Genomic DNA, 24,845 nt, shown 5'->3' with positions numbered 1-24,845 from the left:
TCTTTGAACTTTACAAATTTGCACGATTGGCGCTCGCTACCAACCGATCGGCAATGTATACTCGTTCAGATTCGACCGAGATCGTTGCTTCGTAGGATATTTATTTGTCTAAATGTAAATATGTAAGTCGCAGGATCAGAAAGTATTTCTTCCTTAAGGAGGCATATTTTTTGAGTTTTTTTATAGAGTAATCACAAATATAATTTAAATTCGGGGGATTTGGTTAGTGTTGCCTCTGGAGCACAGGCTTGTGGACACGTTTATTTGTTTCGGAACGTTTGCATTATTAACCCTTTACAGTCAAATATGTAGGGAGTATAAAGAAAAAAGAACAAGTAAATTATAATACTCGTTAAAAACCACGTTGCTTTGAAAATCGACTATATTTTCCGAAAATCATGTTCGGGAGAACCCAATAAATCAGTCCGTTTGTTTGCGTAGATTCGCCATGGTACAACACTAAACGCCGCGTAGTGAACGCCGAGGAATTCGAAACGGCGGTCCCCTCGGCTATCTGAATTAATTACGTCAATCGGGTGACTCTTTCGTTTAAATTTCACGCGTAGGCTCGTGGCCATAAAAACATTTCGCGTTACAATACGAATTCTGTTCGTAGACTTCAATGAAATCCGCGAAACGCTCGAATATCTCCCCGTTTTTGATGTATCAAGTTGTGTCATTTTACATCAACATTTCTTTTGTTTAAATGCCGATCGAAAAACTGATTGCAGATGATAAAACAAAAGTTTTCGTACGTGATATTTCGAATGTGACTCCTTCAAGTAGAATGTGGACGTCCGACCCAGTACGCGGTCTTTTCTTTTCCGCAGATGAACCAACGTTATAATTATACGAAATTTACGAAATATTTAGTACCATAGTATCGAAATTCCTATATGAAAGATCAACTTTACTTCATGTTGACCTCTTCATACACAAAACTTAAAGGTACCTCAAGCTCGACTGTACCTTCGTTGAAACCTTTCGAATTTGTATCGTTATACCATTAGAATCGTTCTTATAAAATGTACCTTATTGAAATTTACATACAAAGAACCTACACGATAAAAAACGTGTCCGCAGTCGGTGCTCGACGAACGCCTCGACCGATACCGATGCTGCTGCGGTTCTCGCGCGAGCAGCTCGCGTGACATTGCGTAATCGCTGTTAGTATCGCGAAATTCTGCGTCCCCCGTGCGCGCACATTCGCATAGTAAACACGTGCTTGCCGTGTTCCTCGTATTTCTCCACCGGGAACAGAATACAGGATAAAATTCGCGACAAACGCGATGTTCGCAAATCATTTCCGTTTTTGAGTGATCCCACGGCTCATCGATGATGTTTCGTCGACGTTGCATCCGTGTGTCAAGATGAGAACGTGTCTGTCAAGATGAAGACGCGATTGTGTGCGTGTTGTCAGAGTGGGGGATATTGGTGCCTCGTGGCCTCCCCTATATAAGGTTTGCGCTCATCCGTCGAACCTCGGTTGTTCCCCCAATTCGGGCAACTTCTCAGGACTTGGCAAGCCGAACACCGTAAGTCGCACACATGCTTCTTTTTATACTTATATATTCCGATGCGAACAACAAACGTGGAATGAGAACTCGTGAAAAAATTTGTTAAACGCTTGCGATCAAAATCTTGTCCATTTGCTTCGTGATACCATAAATCACTTTGAGTTATGGGGTTCGTCGTGTACGTCGATGTAATAGTGCCAGTAGAGTGCGAAGCAAATTTTATTCGAAGCTTTCGAGTTGTTAACATTTCAAAAGCTTCGCTTCTACGATAGAACTTATCGCCAAGCACTTTAGAAACTTCGCACCGTTGGAACGAACAAATTCAGACGACCTCAGACAATTCCTGGGATACGTGTATGTTAATAATCGCGAAAGGGTTCAACAAAGAACTTTATTTTATCGTTTTCGTTTAGTATCAATAGTTCGATGTCGTTGGAATTCCCGTGTTGCCTCTCGCGTAGAATCGCGCGAAGTTAAAGCACTTCTTGCCGAGAGCAGTTGATTTTTCTTCTTATCGCGTGCAAGGAGCATGAATTTTCGATTTCGAGAAGGAGCTGTTTGTACAACGTGTTTATACTTTGTGTCGTGCGAAGTCGCTGAAATTCTTGCGCAGTTTCTTGTAAATAACGTGACCGAACCTTCACGAATTGAAAGATTTATTCTCCTCTTGTTGCGTGTTATCATGTTTGAGGAGCAAAAATCTGCGACCACGATTCGTTTAATTTACTCGTGGCTTACGTCGAAACCGCGTGGAATTCTTACGCGAATAATTGAATATTCCGCGGGACACAGAATCTATTCTATTTTTCTATGCTTCCGTACTGAAATTCTTATTAAAATTTTAGAAGGAAACGTAACAGATTTAATTCTCTGTGCATACTCCGCGGTTTTCATCTTATTGCGTTGTTTTAAGGGCTGAAGGCAGAGAGGACACGCTGTTCTTGCTTGCCAGATCAATTCGCAATTGTCGATCGAAGGCCGCGGGTACGCCTTCGTGAACGCCCTGATGGCAGTTGTGCGTTATCGTTTACGCTCTGTTCTACTACAAATGTAATCGATGTCTTCGAGAATTAAAACCCTTAAACTAGCGCGAAATTGGAGGAGAAATCGGTTAGGAGTCCATTGGCGAGTCCATTGAACTCGCTTACGAAAACTAATGGCTCGCGCGAGCTATCGATACGCGTCCTTCTCGCAACTTAAAGGAGCCTCGAGCCCGCCGCAAAGCCGATTATTCGCGTCATCCATAACGGCCTTAGAGACCAGTGGAGAATGCGCGCGAACACCATGCGATAGACGTGCAACCACGTTTATTGTGCGCTATTTAATCGTCTCGGTTGATTTAGTTCCTTGGCTCTTTGCCGCGTCAATATCGCGCTCGAATTGAGTTCCATCGAACGGCTTGCCTGCGCCGCCACGTTGCTACCGGCTTTTCAGCGACTTTTCCACTTTCCACTTTTCGAAGGATTGTTCGTCGCGAATAATACCGATTACCAGGTCTCACCACGTGGAGGTTGCTGCGTCTGAAGACCCGGAGATAGAAGAAATCAAAGTTCCTTCGATCTTCCTCTATATAGGGTATACATACGTAGATGCATACTCTACATAGAGTCAACGAGCTTAATACTAATTACGAAACCGTGGAAATCAAAGAAGACAAACTGCCTTTAATTTCCAAAGTCTAAGTCTGACTCTGCCAAATAATTATTCGAACTAAGAGGGGTGAAGCTAAATCGCGACACGTCGCGACCATGAAACTGGACCTACTGAGTCAGTCCCGATTCCTCCTGTTCGATCTGGACTCGAGAGGAAGACGACCGATGCCTCCGAATCAGTCCTCCACACCCCACGCCAGGAGCCAACCCAACTCACGATCCGTTTCACTGCGCTTTGGACTTACTGCACTGCGCCGGGAGCCTGGACTACACCAGCCGGGATACAGGGAGTAAAGAACCGATCCGGAGGCGCCGATTGTCTTCCTCTCGAATACATATCCACCAGGAAGGACGGCAACCGACCTTTCCGAAGCAAGGCAATTGCTTGTCGTATCCATCGTTCCTCGTTACAAGTAGCGTAATTGAACCATCGCGAATTGAAGAGTTTAACGCTATCCGCAGCTTATTGTTTCGTTACATTGATATCTAAAAAAAAAACGATCACTTGTAAGTTGACGCGGTAAACCTCGCAGAAGGATTACTCGTCTGCGTCCTGGGTCATCCAGCGTGTCGACGTTAATCTTTCGGCGCATCAGGCTGTCCGCGCGAATTTGCAGTAATTAAAGATCCAGGATCGCCACGCGTGGACATTGGAAACTGGAGCATTGTATTATTCTCAGAGACGCAACTGGTTAAAACCACTTTTAAAGGTCTCGACGATGAACACGTGTTACGCAGGGTTGTAAGAAGCTGGACATAATTCGTTCGATTGCAGAGATGGGCAAAACTTGGCTCGAACAGACGATCAGTTTCATAGCAATTTATTCGTGACGTTCATTCGATCAGGGGAATTTTTGTTTGCTCATTGGCATTCTACTAAAACGATTTAACTATACATTCTTCTTATCGTGTTGCAATAAGCATGTAACAAGCAATAAGTATTTCGCTTTTTAGACACTCCAATCGATTAAACCGAAACTTTCTTTCGTGATATTGTTTCCTCGGTTGAATTGTTACTAATGAAATTTGTTCAGCAGCGATTGTGTTTACAAGGAGAAGATGGCGCAAGAAATTGCCACAGTCCTTCGAGCACAGATGGAATAAGCCTTGCTCTAGTGACGCCGAGGTCGACATATATGTATTTCCATTTTTCATATTACCTTACACGAGGAATCACAGTTTCCCGCCATCATCAACCATACTTTGTCTCGCAAATTAATAGGTCAAGAAATGACGAATTCGCTGCGGGACATCTGCCTTAATACATCGATGTACATAGCGTCAGTGAAACATACAACTCTTGTTTTCATTGACGAGTGCTTTGTATAAATTACACCACTGTTATTCAGCTTGTGCATATATACAGCGAAGTACTAATGCCTTTATTTCTTATTATCTTTTTCCATTGGATTTTATTGGCATATAGTCTCTTCGGTGCATATTTGTTTATATTGAAATTTGTTCATGTATCCACAAACAATGGAAGTATTCGAGTCTTCTTAAATATATTTAAGCAGTCCAAGTACTCGTCGCTGTTCGTCTGGTCGAATGGAACTCCTCACCGATAAAATTAATCCGCACGAGGAAACAATTTCATCTCTGATTAACTAACCGCAACTTCATTAATTCTTAACTGGTCAAATACGATCACAATTATAGGATCGTAAATCTGCCCCAGGCTCGCGTAGAACGAGCTAGAAGCGTAACTCATTTCTGCTCGGCCATCAAAAGGAAGAGAGTTGGTAGTTGGTAAGAAACGCCGATTTAGCACTTTGAACAGGGACGATTATGATATTACTACGCCATTTAAATCGTCTGACTGCTGCCAGTGGTAACTGGTAACACGGGTACTACAGAACGCGTCTCAGTAAAGTATGGCGTGGCAAGATGAAGTAAAAAACATCGTTTCGCTATGAAAGGAACCAAAGAAATTTCTACAATTATTATTTTGTATTTTCTGAATCAATTCTATGTGATTTTCAGCTGAAAGTAATCGATGTATCCATCGAGTATCTAAGCGTTCTCGTTTAAACAGCCCAAGCTGTGTACTTGTCGTTCATCTGGTTGAATGAAAACTTAACATCTGTTCTGGCATGGAAGTCAATTTCTGCCTGTATCGTTACGTAACTCTCTTCCATTTAGCAGCGACTTAAGAATGGTTCTTCTGTCCTAGTACCGTGAAAATATGAAATGATTTCAGCATCAGGTTTAATCACTCGCATCTTTCCATTGGTAAACAGTACGTTTTTTCCACTTTCCTCTTTCTTCTAACAATTTAAATGGGCTTGTACCACCGGCACAACAAACGACTGGTACTGGTACCACGATATTCGTATTAGTATAAATTATGGCATATTAGCATTTGTTATGTCGCAAGATACATAAAATCACTCATATCATTTATTAACTGCGCATACGTGAATGTTAATGATCAAGAAATTACGCCATTCACAGGTTAACGTACACGGTTCTTCGCTAGATGTTATAATTATAAATTATTCTTACTTTCTTTCGATCCTAGAAGGACGTTTCGAGTCTTGCTACACGCATTTCTAAATTATTTACAACTTATCGTTGTTTACACGTTCGCGTACGAATACCAACTAACCGACGAAACAAGGTCAATAATTCGTGGCGCATCATCAGCGTAAATTGAGACGTTTGTTTACCAGTTGCCGCAAGATCGTTCTTGAAAATATATTGTTTAAAGATTAAAGCCACTCTTCGGGATAATTTAGTCGGGGTTTAAGAAAACTTTCAAAAATATAGAACAAGAAAACCTCGATGTTTAGGCTCGCGTAGAAGTCCTTTAGGACAAATTCTCTGGTTTAGGTGATCTTAATCTGTCCAGAGGCCACCGCTGCGTACCTAGAACTTTTTCTCCCCTTGATTATAAGAAACACGGAAGAATGTTAGGTGCGCCATCACGTTCTGGCCGCGTTGTGCCACGATGTTTACATTATCATAATAAACGTGGCGCTGCAATTCAAATAACACCGGTCTGAAAAGTGTCAAAGGATCGACGTGTCCTTAAAGGCGACTCGAGCGGAGCAACCAGGGCATACCCCTTCATGGTCGTCGTCGTCGTCGTCTTGTTACTGGAAAGACTAGGAAACGCACTGGAACGTTTACAGCCGACGAACCACTACCGTGATAGTTAGTGGGAGGTGGCAGGTAGCTTTTAGCGCTTCAATGCTCCGACACTCATTTCATTTCCACGCACCGTCTCTCGCGGGTCAAACCATTAAATGTTGACTCTCGGCGTACCATCGACCGATTCCAACGAGAACCACGCGTCGAAAGCCAAACGAAACGACCACTTGTGACCATCGAGATCAACTCCCTTTCAACGTTCGCTCGCCAAGGGACGGTTGCTGCCAAAGGAATCCTCTCCAAGCGTTCAGAGGTTGTCGACTTTGTCATCGGGTTCTTTTCTTGGGGCTCTCCAAGTCGAAGGAAAGTTCAAAGATAAAGGAAGCCTGAGAGAAATCCAAGTCCAACTTGAAGAGAAGATCAAGGCCAGGAAGAAGAAAAAGTCCAATTTCAAAGCCAAGGGAGGTCTAGATTCAAATAAAGTCGAAATCCAACTCGAAGAGAGTTCTACATCCACGAGAAGTCTAAATTCAGGACACCTCCAACCCTAAGGAGCTTCATCGAGTCCAAGTTTGCTACCAGAGGAAGTCGATGAGTCTGAGAATTGGCAGCGAGAGTGTCGATAGCCTTGGTGTCGAGAATCGTGGCAGAGGCTTCTGACAAAGGAAAAGTTTGATCGACGGAGGATTATCGCCTTATCGAGCGTCGCTTTCACTCTCTTTCCCATGATTTTCTCGTGCAAACAAACCGGCAGCTACGAAAATGCGCTTGCGCTGAAGGAGTTCGTTCATTGATAACTTCTATCATAGTTTGCCACGTTCTTGTGAAGTACGTGCTGGCTCTATGACATTCGCGATCTCCGCGTGTTCACCAAGTGCGATCGATCTATCGAAACCCGAGGAAGAGTCGACCAAGGTGATCCTATCGTTGTGGCCCAGAAGTGAGTAAGATAATTTTCCGCAATCCTTATAAAACACTCTGGACTTTGGATCGATAGAACATTTCATTATTATTAATAATTAAGAATATATTAACTTCAATCTTCAATACCTACGCAATAGTATACTCGCTCGTAGCAAAAACTATGTAAAAAGACGCTTGGACATTGGTTCGGCCATAGTTCGTTAAAATATTAATCGAAGATACGTATCTGCTGACATGACAAATCCGTACATTGGTATAGTAAAAATTGTTCGTTGATATTTATTATTTATTATTTGTTCTTGCTACTAATTTTCGGTATATTACTAATGCAAACAAAATACAGTTTATCGATCGCTTTAATTACTCTGTGTAAAGTCGTTCATTGATAAATATCGTACATTATCGAACTATTACAATTACTATCTAACACTGTACAAGCACGATTTTCTCGCGGGAGGAATTTCTCGTTTTAAAAAGTCGCGTATCTATTCCCCTTCGTTGATTTATTGAATTGCAAAATCATTTATGCCGTTACGCTTTACTTTCCTACTCCAACTCGCGCAGTTTTTATAAAAACGCGCAGGTATGCAGTCGCGGAATATTCAAAGGCACACAACCAGTTACTATTTACAAACATACATTTATTAATATTTTATTTTTAGCGATGTTTCGTCTTTCTTTTAACAGCAATATATCAGCCATTACTTTCGGAACTTGCGTTTCAATTATCGTTGGAACTCACAAGTTTGGATACTAATTGTTTTACTAGTAACATGTTTCTAATAAACCTCTACATTGATACTAAGATCATTTCTTAAACAAGATTGTAAACACTGCTCTCGTTTTCTCAGGGGGGGGGGGTAGCATTTACAATTATGAATAATGCAGTACACGTATGTGTTTATCAACTGAAAATACACAAGTTGTGGTCAGAAGTTGATGTCCTTCAAATTCATGTCTCGCTTAATCGGACAATCTGTCGATTAAATTAGTTCTTAGACACAACACGGTAACTGCACCATTGCGCTAAACATTATCGATGGATCATTGTCGCGAATGATAATGGCAGAGGTGGAGTATTTGTCGACATTGTTTCGAGAACACAAGGGCAGCAACTTTTATAAAAATGCCTGCGTACGCAATTTGTATACATTTTAATGTCTTCCGTGCTCATTTCTGCCGAACTTCAAATAGATATCCTAACCATAACCAGTTGGCTCCATTTTTAAATTTGGACAGTTAGAATAAAACGCAACGCTGCCTCGCAGGGTACGTCGCGGAGTTGGATCGTACAGAGTTAAAAGGATCCGTCCAGGACACGTGCCACGATCGTGGTAACTAAGTAATCGGTGAAACATTTGTCGAAAACGCGTCAATTAGTCGCGGTGCTCGTGGTGCGAACCAATCTTAACGAGTGTGATGACACCGCTTTTCAGCGATGGCACCGCCGCCTCCCCTTCCCCCCGTTCTCTTTGGTAAATTTGTCGGCAACGAGACTGATTATTATGTCCTTGCGAGACTGATGATAATTACACAAACCGCTTTACTTTCAGTGCCACACGCTTGACACGCCGATTAGAGCTTTCGAGAGCAGCTTGACCTCGTTTCCTCTTTGCTACCGTTCGATCCGCGATCGCGAACGATACTCGACGCTCGATCGAAAACCTCCGCCAGCGATTGTCGAGCTCCCGTGTCCTGGCGAACGATCCAGCGATCGACGAAGCTCAGCTGAGACCTTTCAGCCTAACGAACCTCGTTCAAATTTCTATTCCTTCGAATTTATTTATTTTAGAGATAAGACAAAGCTGTAGAGGTTGCAAAGAAATTCGAAATAATTAAAAAATAATTTTTAGTGGCAACGTCATTCATGGGCTGAGGTTTCCTCTCTGTTTTCTATTTTCGTACCCATTTCATGCAATTTCTTAGCTGTTTCTTTAAACGTCCAAGTGAAATCGATAGGTCATGTTTTGCAATATTATTGGCTCCTTCTTTAGCCTCTAGGTCAGCTTTTTCGTTCTCTGGGATACCTTGGTGTTCTTTCAAGGTCTCGAAGTTTCTCCAACCTTTAGGTTTCGCTTATCATTTTCGCCATTTCGTTGTGCTCTTGCTTACTTTTTCCTTGCTTTAGAACTGGCTCCGTGGGAGAGTTATATTCCCTTCGTCGTTGCTGATTACGACTGGTCCCGCTTCGTCTGTGATTTTGGAAACGTCGGTGTGCATGTGAGTGTGGCTTATTTAAATTTATTTCCTGGCGTGTAAATCACTTCAAGTACTTTAACACTAAACCATCACAACCTTTGCATCCTTTTATAGTTATAGGAAGAACGCGAAGGCTGTCCAATCAGATCCAACGTTCTTAGATCGACCTTTACCATTTTCAGAACGAGTACTTCCACATTTTCATTAAGTTCAGGTCCTAATAAGTAGTTCCGCTTAAATCGGTGGTTCTCAGGTGTCGTTTAAACCCGAGGTAGAAATAAATTCAACTTAAATTTTTCCAAGTTAAATAGCTACCGCTAACAATTGTTCATAATCCATTATATGCCTTTTTTTTTTATCTTAGTAGTACTTTCTTTGAAATAATAGCTGTTGCTTATCTCGCTCCATTATTAGTGCAAAGACCGTTACAAAAGCAAGGAAAACACATTAGGACACAACGGTGGTAACACAAGACGTCAGTCGCGACTGATAAGGATATTTGTAACTCGTCATCTGTATAAATATTGATCAACCTCGTCAATTCATTTCCTGTTAAACACACGTTAAAGTGGATTTTTACCAGTTGTTCCTAAAAAAATTTTGTCAAGTGCCTCTTTATGAAGAAAAAAACTTTACTTCAAACGAACGGTCATTTTAAAGAAAAATGTTTTGGAAAACGCCGAGAACGATCTGCATCTCCAAAATGCTTGTTACAGTTTAATACTAGGACTTTTGAACTTTTCATAGTTAAGAAAAATGACTGCAGAGGGAAAAGCCTGCCGGAGCAAAGTTGTTTGCATTCGAGTGCAACGATGCACGCGTTGCACCTGCGCTAGCGCATCGTTGGAGATCGCGATTACATTGGACGGATCGTTGAACTCAATTTCACAACGGATAATTGACAATTTAACCGATGTAGTTAATTACACCGTGCCGTGCAACGACCTCAATGCGCCATCGCAAACTATTTATACCTTTTAAAAGGTGCTGCAATTGCACGCATTATTATTGTATCGTGACCGATTTTTCATGGAAATCCACAACTGCTATTCTGGATTTGGCTTGCTGCTAACAACAAATAGTGAAGAAGCCTATATCGCACTTTCTTAAAATTGTGTTTTATCATCATGTTCATTTTTTTTTTTTAATGTGCTTTGTTAACTTTATCATTTCACCTTCGTAATTAACGTATTTAAAACGCTTCCCTAGCGAACGAGGATGTCAGTTCGCGAATAAATGTTTCGCACGATCGTGATTCGCGTAACCCGTGGAAAGTTTTGAAGAGACAAGCGTGATGTCGTCTATTTAGCGAGTATTTGGTACAGGAAGTCCGTCAATGTCTGCTAATATTCAGTCGTTTTCTAGAACGGCATTAAGCCACGACACGCCTGCCTTGCAATTACGTCGTTGAGCCTTCAGGGTCTCCAACATAACTGGTCAAGGTATTGAATCAATCTTTTTGCGCAAAATTTCTCACTTCCACAAATAAAATAATATTTCAAGTGGTAATGCGGTGAAGTGAGGAAAGTGGCATGATAATAAATACTATGCAAATCAAGCAGTATTTGCATAAAAATAAATAAGTATCGTTAAACTAATAAAATATTGTGAAACACGATCAAAATTTATGATCTTCATATTGCTTAATCGCTACGAACGAAACTAAGTAGCAATGACGATAATGTTTTTTAAGTGTCAAGGTATCCTCATGAATTAATATTTGGACGATAAGCTCATTTTGCAAGAAATGGTATGGAGGGTGATTAATTGTACAACTATGAAATACCAATTTCAAAAAACTACCCTTCAACGACCGTGTGGCCTAACGGATAAGGCGTCGGACTTCGGATCCGAAGATTGCAGGTTCGAGTCCTGTCACGGTCGATGATTCATTTTTTTTCCTCCCAAATTTTCTTTTGTATGCTCGACTCCCTTTAGATGCTATTTCGTATGAAAACAATTGTTTTTTTCAATTGTATCGACCCGGTAAAGTATTCGACCGCGAGGAAACTTCTGTATACCAACTGAACATAGATTTTAACATAGCAGAGTTAAAACTGAAAGCAAAGGGTGCAATGATATTTCTCAACAAAGTAAAGATTATGTTTTTATGATTGAAAACATATATATTCTCTGTTACTATCGAAAGAATCTTTTTCTAACTTATCGAGTCCGATCGTTTCTCGAATATAAACATAACTTGATCTCTCATCATCCATGACAATGCTCTTCTCGAGGTTTACGAGATTTTGTTCAGCCAAAGGTAGCGAGAAACCTGTGCGCAACATCAACTGTTACGTATGACGGCTCGTTCCGTCGAACATAATAGAATTGTGGGAACACGTAATAATTAAAGTGATCATACCATGGTTCGTTTATGTGTTAAACGGGCGCAGTCAGCTGTGAATCAAGGTCGCGTATTTGTAATTTCACGCGGAATCGACATTTTTACTACGTCCACGTGCAGAATAGAGAGAATGCAGTAATCGTTTTCCAAGCAAGATTTTCTCAATTGAATGGCCGTCGTGCCAAGATCATCTAGTTATAATTGCTCGCCATAAACCAGAGATGTTTATCTCGTCAGAAATTTCTTGAATGGTTAAATTACGACCAAGGATTTCTTCATAAACTTGAACAACTGTTTCTGCGTTGAGAATCGTAGAAGGTCGAACTAGGAGCGGATCATCTTCGAAGGATTCTGTATCCCCTTATTATACATTCATAGTTGATACTAACAAAATCGAGCGATACACTGATATTCGCTATGCTGGGTCTTTTTAAGGTACGTGTACTCGTGTCACGGTTCATTGGCTATCAATCACCGACCTCGTGGCACGGTTCACCGAACACCGATAGAAGTTACTACGATTGTTCGGCTGAACGATCAAAAACTGGCCCGAGCGTGTCCCAGATAGGGTTCAAATTGTATCCTGTGTCCCTTCAACGCATTGGCTGCGAGACTAAAGTTCGTGAAAATTTCTACAAAGTTAACATTTTCTCCCGAGACTGTTGAAGATTCGCATCTTGCAGATCGCGCGTTGCTTGGACACTCAATTGCATTAAACGATCCTCTACGAGGCATACGAATGATCGATCGTGGTTCAGAACAGGCGTTAATCTCGGGCGAAGGAGGATCGAGGGAGCGTTTGTCTGTTTTTACATGGAAACGTACGATCCTATAACGGGACGGGATCACGTGTTTGAAATCAATATCGAGGGGTTAAGTAGGGCCAATTCATAATTGCACTGATAATGGGCGTGGGTCGTAGCGATCTGAAAGGCAACGATTTGGAAGCATCCCGACGAAGGAGACGACAATAGAGTCTGCTTACAAAGCGATTTGCAAACGGGACGTGATTCGCATCATAGAGAATTATATCTTGGTCCTCGAGTTAATGAGACTGTTATTGCAACATCGTGGGTATGAAGGGCGCCTAGCAAACAGCGAATAACTTAATTTTTTGTTTTCAAAATACATCCACGTCTATCGTTGTTCCAACGGTTGACTGCCATTAATTGAGGATTTTCGCGATCGACGTATACTTCTATGAAAAAAAGGGTTATAACCATAAATCTGTTTTTACGGCGTGTTTTAGTTCGCAAGTGAGCGCAGAACCTAGCCCCGCCGACGAGCAGCAGCAGATCAGCGCAGATTCAGCAGGAAGAGTTCGCCGAGATCCAGCAATCCACAAGAACAAGATCAATTTAATATCGATTGAAGCCCATCGTCGAGCACGAAGATTTCTCATCTGACCCTATCACCAAGCCAGATTCACCCAACTGCGCCGATATCGTAGAATGGTAGAGAGTGAACCTGGCTCAAAGCACAATCATAGTACGTATATGTCTTTTCATTCTTGTTTCTAACTGCTACGAAATATATCAGATCTTGTATATTAAGCTAAACTATACACGATTAATTCCTGCCTCGCGCGAAGCCAGTGAATCCCTGCCATACTCGAACTCTTTCTATTTCAGAGTGTGATGTAAAAGACGAGCGGCTAAACGGCTGTGGCTCCAAGGATCTCGAACTTGCCCGTAAGCGAATGCATGAACATTATATTCAGGAAAGATTATTATTAAATACGTGATTTTTAATTTCTTGACGTTGTAATTTCGCAGGTATTGGAACTAAGGGCAAGACCCTAGATCCCGAGAAAGGATCCTGCGTTAAAGCTGACTTTGAGAAGGCCATTGAACTTACCGGTAATTATGGACCTCTAGCAAACGCTGTCTATCGTCTATAAACTAATTCCACCAAACTTCGAAGTCTGTACTCAGAGTCTACCTACTGTTTTCGTTTTCGTTTCAGACTATGGCAAATTCCACTACTTCCTCCTCACGGTATGCGGGTTCGTCAGCACCAGCGAGGAGATGGACGTGATCTCCATGTCCTTCATCCTCCCGAGTGCACAATGTGATCTGAAACTCGATACCCAAGCCAAGGGATGGCTCAATTCGATCATCTTCATTGGCATGATGGCCGGCGCGTACGCTTGGGGCTCCGTCGCGGATGCCCTAGGTCGTCGCAAGGTCCTCATCGCCATCTCGTTCACGAACGCTCTGTGCATCGTGGCCTCCAGCTTCAGCCAGTCCTATGAACTCTTCATGTTCTTCCGTTTTCTCAACGGCGCTGCGTAAGAAAATCATTTCCACTCGAATGTCCTCATTGAATAGACACCATAGATCTAGCGAACAGCTTAAATATCTTCTCTGATGGTATTTCTTTTAATCAGATCTCTGTACTTCCTCCTGTTTTAGTCTTGGAGGCAGTGGACCTGTCATCTGGTCATACTTTGCTGAGTTCCAGCCAAAGTCTAAGCGAGGTTCGATGCTGTCTTTCATGGCTGCCTTCTGGACGCTTGGGAACCTCTTCGTTGCTGGTCGGTTTCCTAAATATAATAACAAGTCTACCAGGAGTTTACTGTATGCGGTAAAGGATTAATAAAACCTTGCGTCGTCCTTCATTTCGCAGGTTTGGCATGGACGATCATCCCTAACGACATTGGTATCGTGAGCGAGGCGTTCACATACAATTCTTGGCGAATCTTCCTGCTGATCTGCGCTGCTCCGTCGTTTATCGTCGCGGGGCTGCTCCTGCTGCTCCCTGAATCCCCCAAATACCTCTTATCCTGCGGAAAATACGAGGAGGCCCTCGACATCTTTCGCGGGATATATGCCATTAACACTGGCAAACCGCGTGACAGTTACACGGTAAATACATGATTCTTACATGTGTATATATATATATACTTCATAGATACCTACTAATCGAGGCTTGAAAGCGTCAACCACGTTTTCCGACGTTTCACCCGCATTGCAGCTAGCTTCTTCGCCAGCAAAAGAAGAGAATCAAATTTTAAGTTTCTTCCACAGGTTAAAGAATTGATTCTCGATGACTTTCAAGTGCCCGAACCGGCAAAGATTGGCGTCGAGAAGAATAAATGCAAAACAATGCTCAGCGACATCGTATATAACAGTAAACAACTCTTCATCTCGCCGATTCTTCGCTTCACCATCATCTCCATCATTATCAACTTCACCTTTCACATCGGTTATTACGGTCTGATGATGTGGTTCCCCGAATTGTTCAATCGTTTCGACGAGTTTCATCGCGATCATCCTGGTGAGGTCGCTTCTATATGCCAGGTCACCGATTACGTCGTTCAAAAGGGTTCTCAGAATGTGGAGACTCTTTGTTCGGACAAGATCGGTGCCTCCGTCTTCTTGGAATCGCTGATCACGGTTGCATCCGCCATTCCTGCAAATATCGTCGCCGTTTTGGGAATGGATCGTCTTGGTCGCAAATTCTTCCTTGGTACGTAACGTGTTCGAAGACCCTTAAAGATTCGAAGCTGTATTTTATCTGTATAAGCGTTGAAAGATGATAGCGCAATTATACTTGTTATGTTCCGAATTTCATGAGAAATTTGTTTGCAGTGTTTAGTACGCTTTCATCGGGACTGTGTTCGATAGGGTTGTACTTCGTGTATAATAAGCACCACAACCTGATTGTTTCGGCTTTCTTCAGCGGTGTGATAAGCTGTGGAAATGCGGCATTGGACTGTCTGATAACCGAGGTTTTCCCAACACATCTTCGGGCGACCGGAATAGCTATTTCTATGGTCGCGGCACGTTTAGGTGGAATTATTGGAAACATCGTTATAGCTCAACTTCTGGACATGTATTGTCCAGCACCAACTTTCATAGTTGCTGCTCTCCTAATTGGTTGGTTCCGTTATCTTCGATCATGTTTCGAAGTGAACGAAATATAATTTCTTTTATTTTTTAGGGGGAGGATTACTGTGCTTATTCTTACCAAATACAACGCGGGAACCACTTTCTTGACACCGGTGGAAAATTACATCAGACCTAAATCGATGTACAGTTATATACTCATTTTTTAAGGAAACTTTCGCCGTTTTAAAGTAGCACATCTACGCGCGTACATCTGCCCATATTCCAGTAATCGAGCTCCACATTCCCATTTTGCATATCAAGTTCAAACGGCCAATAAAGAAATAATATTAGACTTCACAACAAATAGCAGGGTAAATTAAAAAAAAAAAAAAAAAGAATAATAAAATACGAATGTAAAGTTTCGTTATGTACTTTTTTTATGTCGTTCTTCGATCGCATTCCCGCACAATCGTTATTGTCGTATGTTGTGTGTCCTCGTATACTCATAATTGAAAGTGCAACAGTTGCGAGATAATCAAAATATTAAAAACAAAAACTCTAACTACGGAAGACGATACAATTTTCTCAAGAATACTCGTTCTTCGAAATTTTATTATAATGAGATTTACTGTATATCTCTCAAAATAAATCTTTTTTAAAGTTGTTGTAACCATACTTTAATGTTTGATACTTCGATAAAACTTAACCCAAATAAATGACTCCATTTTTATTTTTGTGGAAAACGGTACAGGGTAAGGAAAAAGGAGAGAAATAAAATAGAAAACTTAGAGAACAGTGTAATCTTCATTTTCCATGGTACATTCAATATCCAGCTAGTATGTAAAATTATTCCCTCATCATTTTTTCCTTTTGTCTTGCAAGCTTCTTCTTACTCAGTTTCTTTTTCGAAGGTTCCTCTTCTGGGCTCTTTATCACGAAATCTTCTTTCTCGGTTAAAATTACTTCAATGTGACATGGGGAACTCATGTAAGCTATGAGGATAAATAAACGTAATTAAATTACAAGTATATGGAGGATTGAAGCATCAGAAGATATTAATAACAAATACTAACGGTTGATGCGACCATGAGCTCTGTATGTCCTTCTACGCAAACACGGCGCGTGATTTACTTGAATGTGATTTATTACGAGACGGTCGATTTCTAATCCCTTCACATCAGCATTACTTTCCGCATTTTTTAAAAGTTGTAGCAAAAATTCTGCCGACTTCTTGGGCCAACGTCCTGAGTTCAAACGCGAAGAATTTATTAACCGCGAATGCAAGTATTAAACTTCGAGAACGATATATGGAACATACCTTGAGTGGTACCAAATTGTTTTGCTTGAGCACATCTACCGACACCACCGTTAAATCTACGGAATGGAACGCACTCCTTGTATTCGATGACATTTTTCAAATATTTCAGCGCCCTTCGCAGAGGCATATTCTTGATGGCACGTGCTGTTTCATGTGTGTTCTAAAAGACAACCCAACAGTGGTCAATGACTACAGTTTCAAGAATGGAGACTGCAGATGTTACACTCATCGATTAATGGGACAAATTGTGAATGACTACTGCAGAAGTAAACGAAAATTAATTACAAAGCTATCACTCTTCAACTCTTCGCTGAACAAAGCGTACCATCACCACGTTGCACTTTGTAAACACAACTGTCTCATTAATTTGAGGTTAGATTTGGCAAGGCACAACTATTTCTTCATTTACCTTGAAATGCACTCGTAGGTTTGAACCTCGTGCTTTGCACGATTTGGTCGCGTTTACCGGCTCGTGAGAGTAACGTCCCATTGCGTTCTGTAATCAGAAAAATTCATTGACAGTTTTCTTCGTATCGGTGTCTTGCAACGAAGGTGTTGCAGACCAACCTGCCGTCACGCGATTTGGAATTCGAGAATCATCGTTTAAAGTATCTTCTACCCCGCACTTTTCAAGCGAAACAACTGTTTGGGATCGCATATTTACGAATCGTACAGTATCAATGCAATTATCGATGCAAAATCGCAGATGCAAGTAGATTCAAAAATTGTTATAGATCTGGCTATACGTACCTCCTAACAGCACGATTTTAAAGGAAAGACGTCACGTGAGCAACTAGACAAAGACTTCCTGTACACTCAGTGTTGCCAATATTAAAATATTCCCACCGAATAACATGAAAATAGTATCAGTAAACGTGGAAACGGCACTACTATCCCTGACCAGAGATGCAGTGGACCAATGAGATTCTTTTACAAGGAAAAAGGTATGTTAGCAGAATTTATCTTTTCGTTGTAAGAACCATCATTTTATATCGTTTATATTCGTCAGAAATTCATTAGACTTCGTCATTGAACCGCGAATGTGCGGAAATTACGACAACTCGATCATATGTGGCCTAGGGACATTTTAAGCGGACACCTTGTATATGAGTTTGACGTGTCTGACGTTGTTCCCGGGAAGATTCGTATAACCTCTTTTTAATCTTGTAATATTTGTAAAAAATATGCATGTTTGCGCGATTTCGTGGTCGTTGCTGATAAATTAACGATTCTTCTAAACAAAGTATACGTTTCTCTGTAATTTATCGAAAGCTGTCTCTTAGCACGGAACTCGATAGTTCGAAGCTTGACAGATCAGTTCCAACGACATTCTGAATTAAGGCTCACTACTTGTATTTTCGAACGAATCTTGCGATGAGAACGGTTTCGATAGCCACGCGTCTACTGTGATTTAAACGAATACAATTGGAAACATAATTCGTGTTCATCCGAATAAATTCTCGATCGATTAATACATGTACCTCAATTTCCACAAGCACAATTGACAAGTGAGATTTTTGTGCAGAATTGTGTATTAGTGGTGCTCATTTGACTTTACATACCAAATGTCAAAAAACAAATTAAATTTGACGCTACCTCCTGGCTCAATAGAACCAGCTCCAGCTGTATCACCATCACCACCGGTACCACCATTGCCTATTTATTCAGAGCCACCAGTAATTCCAGAGTAATTCAATTTTATTAACAAATATGAGCTTTTATTACAGAAAATACGTATTACCTACATTTACATTTGTCTTTTGATTTGTACTTGTTCCAATTATAGCGGAGTTATGGGTAAAATGAGTATAGATGCTATTCAAGAAAGGTTAGAGGAATTAGAAATGGACGAGGAACAAAGGAAGAGGCTGGAAAGCTTCTTAGGCCAAAAGGAAAAGGTTGGAGAATTATGCGCTGATGACTTTGAAAAACTTGGGGAACTTGGTGCTGGCAATGGTGGTGTAGTTATGAAAGTGAGGCACAAAAAGTATGGACTAATAATGGCAAGGAAGGTATGGTTCTTGTTCATTGGATTTATTTAGACTAATCATATAAATAAAATATTTATAACAAATGTAACATTTCAGCTAATACATTTAGAAGTTAAACCTGCTATAAAGAAACAGATAATTAGAGAACTGAAAGTGCTCCATGAATGTAATTTTGCACATATAGTTGGTTTCTATGGTGCTTTTTATAGGTAAATTTGTATGCTTTACTTAACTGCTAAACCATGTTTTTGTTTTACATCAAATACAAAATGTTTCATTTGTTACAGTGATGGAGAAATTAGTATATGCATGGAATACATGGATGGTGGGTCTTTAGATTTAATACTAAAAAAAGCTGGAAGAATTCCAGAACCAATACTAAGTACAATCACTTCCGCGGTAAGTAGACAACATCTGTACTCACAATATATATTAATTCATTGTATTTAAAAAGTGCAACTTATTCCCGTATAAACTATAAACTACAAAGAACAATACGAAATTAACAAATTAAAGCTACAGTATTATCGATTAAGGGCGATTAAATGCCATTCAGTAATACGTTTCGCGTTCTATGATTCCGCCAGGAAATTTACGAATGCATAGCCTTCTTAATTCATCCCATGTCCACAAAAACAAGCCGAGAGGTAAACTCGGCCAATACCAATACGCGCTTAGAGGCATAATCTTTAATACTTTTTCAGTTCCCGGCACGTACAATAAAATTCCGGTTAAAACAATTTCAAAAATGAAAGAAAAATTTAAAAACCAATTATCCATTCCTTGTTGAAAGATCGAGTTAACTCTCGTTTTACACATCACTAAATCTATAAGCTGCGTTATAACTATAGATAAAAAATATCCCGTTCGCGCTTCGTTCAATAAATCCATTCTTGTATCGTACGTCCATGTTTGACCATAAGAATCCCGTAAATCGTTAATAGATTTGTCGTCCCAATCGTATCTTATTCCCAGTAAACGATCAGGTAGAAACCCGTTTAGCATAAGAATCATAAAGTAGGTGTAAAAGGCAGCTAGAGACTGGGTCATTCCGATTTGACCATAGGCGACAGATATTAATCGTTTGTTCACGAGTTTATCGTATTGTGGATTTCTGGGCGCGCGATGCATTATATCGGACTCTGCTTTTTCGTACGCCAGCGCTATGGCTGGTAGTAAATCTGTTCCGATGTCCACGCAAAGAATCATTTCAAGAATGAATGGCAAAGGAATAGCAAATATGATGCTACTTAGCATGGGTAACATCTCGGGGATGCTAGAGGTTAACGTGTACACTATCGATTTTTTAAGATTATCGAATATTAATCTACCTTCTTCGATGCCTGTTACGATCGATGCAAAATTATCGTCCATGAGGATCATGTCTGCAGCATTTTTCGTTACGTCTGAACCAGTGATTCCCATAGCTACTCCGATGTCCGCTTTTCTCAACGCAGGTGAATCATTTACACCGTCGCCGGTTACAGCAACAATTTCGCCCAGTCTTTGACAACTTTCCACGATAAGCAGCTTCTGTTGCGGAGACGTTCTCGCGAAAACGATCTCTTCGTAGTTCCGTATAATCTCATCTAATTCTGTGTTGTCCATACTCCTCAGTTCGGAACCAGTAACGATTATCGCGTGTGTATCGCTCTCAGTTATTTGCGAGTACGATTTATTTTGTAATATCGCTCTCTCGTACCTGGTTTCGTGTCCCTCGCTTATGATACCAACTTTCTTTGCAATGGCCATCGCTGTTACAGGATGATCGCCTGTTACCATTATTACTTTGATGCCAGCTGTGCGACATTTTCTTACAGCTTCCGGTACAGCTGGTCTCGGAGGATCTAATAGACTCACCAGTCCAACGAATCTGTATCCTGTTGTTGGAAAGTTGTACAGGTTTGGAGAATCGGTGTTGAACTTGTACTCTGGACCATACAAATCATCGGGTAGATAAAGATCGCAATATGCCAACACGCGTTCTCCTAAATATCCTAACTCTCCACAGGCTCGTCGAGATATCGCGTGATCCTCTTGTGTCATTTCTGCTGTTTCTCCTTCTGTAGTTAGTATCTGGGTGCAGTTCTCCAGTATCACTTCCGGTGCACCTTTAAAGATCATTATGTATCCGTTCTCTTCTCTGTGTATCGACATTTGATATTTTGTTATAGAACTAAACGGTATTTCCGCAACCTTTGGGTACGCCTGCCGGAATTCATTCGTCGAATGGATGTGCTCGCAGAATCTGAGGATACCCGTTTCAGAGGCGTCGCCAACTATCTCTCGTTCGTCGATTGGCTTCAGTAGAGTGGACTCCGTGACAAACTCAGCGCGCAAACAAAGAGTAGCGTACTTGATCATGATATTAAAGCCTGGTCTCTCCATTAATAAATCCTGTTCGACGCCTAACCTTTCGCCCGGTGGAAAATTGTATCTCGTGTGGCCAAACCATAAATTAGATACGTTCATCTTGTTCTGCGTGAGAGTTCCCGTCTTGTCGGAGCAGATTGTCGAAGTGGAACCGAGCGTCTCGACAGCCTCTAGATTCTTCACCAGGCAGTTTTTTGTGGCCATCTTTTGAGCCGTTAGCGTCAAACTCGTTGTAACGGTTACCAGTATAACGCTGGGCACGTTTGCTATCACGATGCCAAGTAGATAAGTGAAGGCTTTCAGTATATTCGGATCGATTGTCAAAGATAATATAAAAAATAGTAATCCAAACAGTACGGAAACGATGACGATTATCTGAACGAAGTGTTTGATCTCTTTGGCTATCGGTGTTTCGGTTTTGACAAGTTGCGACGTAAGACCAGCGAGTCGCCCTATCATCGTTCGATCACCCGTTGCTATTACTATACCTTTACCTTTGCCATCCACTGCGAAAGACGAGAAAAAAGCGACATTGGAGGATTCCAAAGGATTGGCATCGGTTGGGTAATTCGTTCTAGCTACCGGTTCACTTTCACCGGTGATACTAGAATTTTCAACTCTTAGTCCAGTACATTCGATGATCCTGATGTCGGCTGGTATTTTGTCGCCATATTTAATGTATACCAAATCGCCTATGACCAAGTCTTCGGTTGCCACTCGCAATTTAACCCCGTCACGAATCACCGTTGCGAAAGTGGGTACCATTTTTTTGAAAGATTCCATGACCTGTACGTGTTACAAAGGAAATCTGTCTTAAATGCCTCACCTAGTACGTCCTGTATTTGTAGAACGTCGCTAAACATCTGGACAGCATAGCTGGACTGCAAAGGGCTCAAACTAAATATATCCTACCTTTGTATTCTTACTCTCTTGTATGTAAGCAAACACACCGGAGATTATGCAGATCGCGGCAATGATAAATCCTAACCATTCGTTGCCACCGCCTGTACCTTCAATCAGCATACTAATGCCATATAAAAGAAAGCACAATGCTGAGCATGCCCAAAGCAGAGTAGCGAATCCGTGAAACATGCATTTTATAAATTTGATATATTCTGGAGTTACTTTAGGAGGAGTTAGGGCATTTGGTCCGTCTCTGAGGAGAGCGTCGTTTGCTTCTTGTTCGGTCAAACCCGTAATCAAATTGGTGTTCAATTTTTCGCATAACTGTTTCAATGGAATCAAATGATCCCTGGTACTCAGCTCTTGATGAAGATCGTTTATTTCATCTTCCGTAAGCTTTTTCTTAACGACTTGACTAGAAGGTGCTTGGGTCACTGTTGGCATTTTAGATGTTAATCGGATTGCGTTTAATGCAAATTTAACATCTCACGATCTCGCGCAAATTACGTATAACGTGGACAGATTAGAAAATCGATTGCTGTCAAGAAGATTCAATTATTTAATCGTTTAAGTCATGGCCCACCTGCTCGATTACATCAAATCCAGAAATCACGTGGAATTTTTGCGAATGTTTGCTCGACCTCGTTATAGGTTTTGAAGGGTTTGAGCTATTTACGAGATAAACATGCAATTATGCATCGAGACGTAAAGCCAAGCAACATCCTGGTGAATAGCGCCGGGGAGATCAAGATTTGTGATTTCGGTGTTTCTGGACAACTGATCGATTCCATGGCCAATTCATTCGTCGGAACAAGAAGTTACATGTCGGTAAGAAAAGTGGAAGACCTTCGTAAGTTGCATCGTTAGCAAGTCCAATTTATTCAGATTGGTCTTCTCGTTTTCAGCCAGAGAGGCTCCAGGGTACACATTATTCCGTACAAAGCGATATTTGGTCTCTAGGATTGTCACTTGTCGAGATGGCCATTGGGATGTACCCAATTCCACCGCCAGATGAGAAAACTTTAGCTGCGATATTTAACACTCCGCCGGGTCAACCACCAGCAGAGAGTGCTACTACGAATAATGCTTCTACTCCAACAACACAGTCGCCTGGACATAGTTAGTTTCTCCTTTCTTCACATTCAGATTTAATATTGTATCTTGTTGAAAAACGAATGTATTTTTCAGATACGGGTAGTCCACGACCAATGGCTATATTCGAACTATTAGATTACATTGTTAACGAGCCTCCTCCAAAACTGCCAGCTGGAATGTTTAGCGATGCTTTCACAGATTTCGTTGATCGTTGTCTGAAGAAGAATCCCGCTGAGAGGGCTGATTTAAAGACATTGATGGTACGTATTTTATTCGCGCAACTAATATGTACAGAAACAATTATCATACTTCGTTCTCAGAACCACGAATGGATCAAAAAAGCTGAATCCGAAAACGTGGATATCGCTGGTTGGGTATGTCGCACAATGGATCTACAACCGACTACTCCAACCCGTTTAGCTAACGTACAATCCTGAATAAATGTCACTCTTACATACTTGACTACCTACATACGCGTTCAGTACTCTTAAGTGGGTCTCGGTTTCTTTTCGTTTGATTGGTATAAACAGTGGCGTTTGTAAATTCTCTTTATACCTATTATAATCCCCGAAACGAAAGTTCCTCGCGATTTTGAAAGTGGACTTCGTATACCAGAATTTGCCATTGTTTATCCAGTATATTTTATTTAATATTGCTCGGTAATACGTTAGCGTTAGAGCAAAAGCATTTATCGTGTAGAATTTTAAGTATATTTAGATATTCGTTTTACGGATTTTTTAAATAACGAAATTCGATTATTTAACGATATCAGCTGTTAGTTCTTAATTTTACCCCGGTATTATATTTTCATCGATCGTAGAATTCATTTGTAGGGCATTATATTATTTTAACGATTCGCCAAGGGTCTGATTTCAAAGTCGCGACAACAACCATGTAGAATTTATTATACATGATCGAAATACAAGTACATTCGGTGTACAGGCGATATTATAAAGTATGGAAAATCTACTTTTGTCATAGCTGCATGAAATACGTCACTGTGCTTGAATTTTATTTCATTTCACGTATTTTGTACTCTTTGTCTTCTACTTCTGTTGAAAGTATGTAAGATAAACTATTATCGTTATAAGTTTAACGTTATTGTACACTCATGGGCAAATTGTGTTCCCTGTGATGACACTAGGATACATAAATGGGCATCGGATATATGAGAACATAATTCGATGAAAAGAAGTGTTAACTAGAGATCAAGTTACTAGTATAACATTTGTACCTGACATTCGTAGAGCATTATTTACACCATTGAAAAAAGACTTTTGTTCGATCATTGCTAGAATGCCATACTATTTTTTACAAGTTATTGGTCCGCAATTGAACACGACTTGACGCTGTAGCTGAATAATACAGTATATTTCAAGTAGCGGACGTAAGTGTTTTACGGAATGCGTATTTCGTATAATCGCAGTAGTGCTGTTCATAATATTACTGAATAAAGTTGTTCTATCAACAGTATTGCTTAATGTAACGGATATGAAATAATGTTATGAACAGTACTTTATTCATAATCTACGTAATCGAACAATGATCCCTGAAGTACTATTTTATTTAGCATCGGATAATACGAAACTTCCACATCATA

General features: G+C 40.8%; 4 protein-coding genes and 1 non-coding gene across 7 annotated transcripts; 3 read left to right on the top strand and 2 right to left on the bottom strand.

The window, feature by feature from the left end:
• Window positions 1-1,379: 1,379 nt before the first annotated feature.
• Window positions 1,380-15,987, top strand: LOC128881236 (synaptic vesicle glycoprotein 2B). The gene is made up of 10 exons (XM_054132076.1): window positions 1,380-1,535; window positions 12,982-13,220; window positions 13,364-13,423; window positions 13,508-13,591; window positions 13,698-14,022; window positions 14,147-14,268; window positions 14,361-14,599; window positions 14,762-15,203; window positions 15,326-15,613; window positions 15,678-15,987. Exons 2-10 carry the CDS (start codon window positions 13,184-13,186, stop codon window positions 15,731-15,733), a joined length of 1,653 nt encoding a protein of 550 aa, XP_053988051.1. The 5' UTR covers window positions 1,380-1,535; window positions 12,982-13,183; the 3' UTR covers window positions 15,734-15,987.
• Trnar-ucg (transfer RNA arginine (anticodon UCG)) lies at window positions 11,197-11,269 on the top strand. The gene has a single exon. It is a non-coding gene; the product is annotated as a tRNA-Arg (tRNA).
• A 363-nt stretch (window positions 15,988-16,350) lies between the features above and the next one.
• LOC128881284 (60S ribosomal protein L17) lies at window positions 16,351-17,689 on the bottom strand. Of its 2 annotated transcripts, none has more exons than XM_054132208.1 (5): window positions 17,634-17,689; window positions 17,293-17,379; window positions 16,884-17,043; window positions 16,639-16,809; window positions 16,351-16,557 (listed from the first exon to the last, which is right to left on the bottom strand). In XM_054132208.1, exons 2-5 carry the CDS (start codon window positions 17,371-17,373, stop codon window positions 16,412-16,414), a joined length of 558 nt encoding a protein of 185 aa, XP_053988183.1. In that variant the 5' UTR covers window positions 17,374-17,379; window positions 17,634-17,689; the 3' UTR covers window positions 16,351-16,411. The 2 variants fall into 2 exon arrangements, with proteins under 2 accessions (XP_053988183.1, XP_053988191.1); XM_054132216.1 differs by lacking the exon at window positions 17,634-17,689 and adding an exon at window positions 17,451-17,491.
• LOC128881268 (dual specificity mitogen-activated protein kinase kinase dSOR1) lies at window positions 17,654-24,254 on the top strand. Of its 2 annotated transcripts, XM_054132174.1 has the most exons (9): window positions 17,654-17,827; window positions 18,495-18,570; window positions 18,670-18,895; window positions 18,971-19,083; window positions 19,162-19,273; window positions 22,802-22,978; window positions 23,056-23,269; window positions 23,339-23,505; window positions 23,566-24,254. In XM_054132174.1, exons 1-9 carry the CDS (start codon window positions 17,803-17,805, stop codon window positions 23,680-23,682), a joined length of 1,227 nt encoding a protein of 408 aa, XP_053988149.1. In that variant the 5' UTR covers window positions 17,654-17,802; the 3' UTR covers window positions 23,683-24,254. The 2 variants fall into 2 exon arrangements, with proteins under 2 accessions (XP_053988149.1, XP_053988138.1); XM_054132163.1 differs by lacking the exon at window positions 17,654-17,827 and having other exon boundaries at window positions 17,989-18,570.
• LOC128881208 (sodium/potassium-transporting ATPase subunit alpha-like) lies at window positions 19,289-22,794 on the bottom strand. Its single transcript, XM_054132007.1, has 2 exons — window positions 22,160-22,794; window positions 19,289-22,033 (listed from the first exon to the last, which is right to left on the bottom strand). Exons 1-2 carry the CDS (start codon window positions 22,592-22,594, stop codon window positions 19,427-19,429), a joined length of 3,042 nt encoding a protein of 1,013 aa, XP_053987982.1. The 5' UTR covers window positions 22,595-22,794; the 3' UTR covers window positions 19,289-19,426.
• Window positions 24,255-24,845: the final 591 nt, after the last annotated feature.

This window comes from Hylaeus volcanicus, chromosome 1, assembly GCF_026283585.1.
Source record: "Hylaeus volcanicus isolate JK05 chromosome 1, UHH_iyHylVolc1.0_haploid, whole genome shotgun sequence".
Classification (NCBI taxonomy): domain Eukaryota; kingdom Metazoa; phylum Arthropoda; class Insecta; order Hymenoptera; family Colletidae; genus Hylaeus; species Hylaeus volcanicus.
Note: the sequence above shows the minus strand (reverse complement) of the source record. Positions and strands in the feature narration are given on the sequence as shown.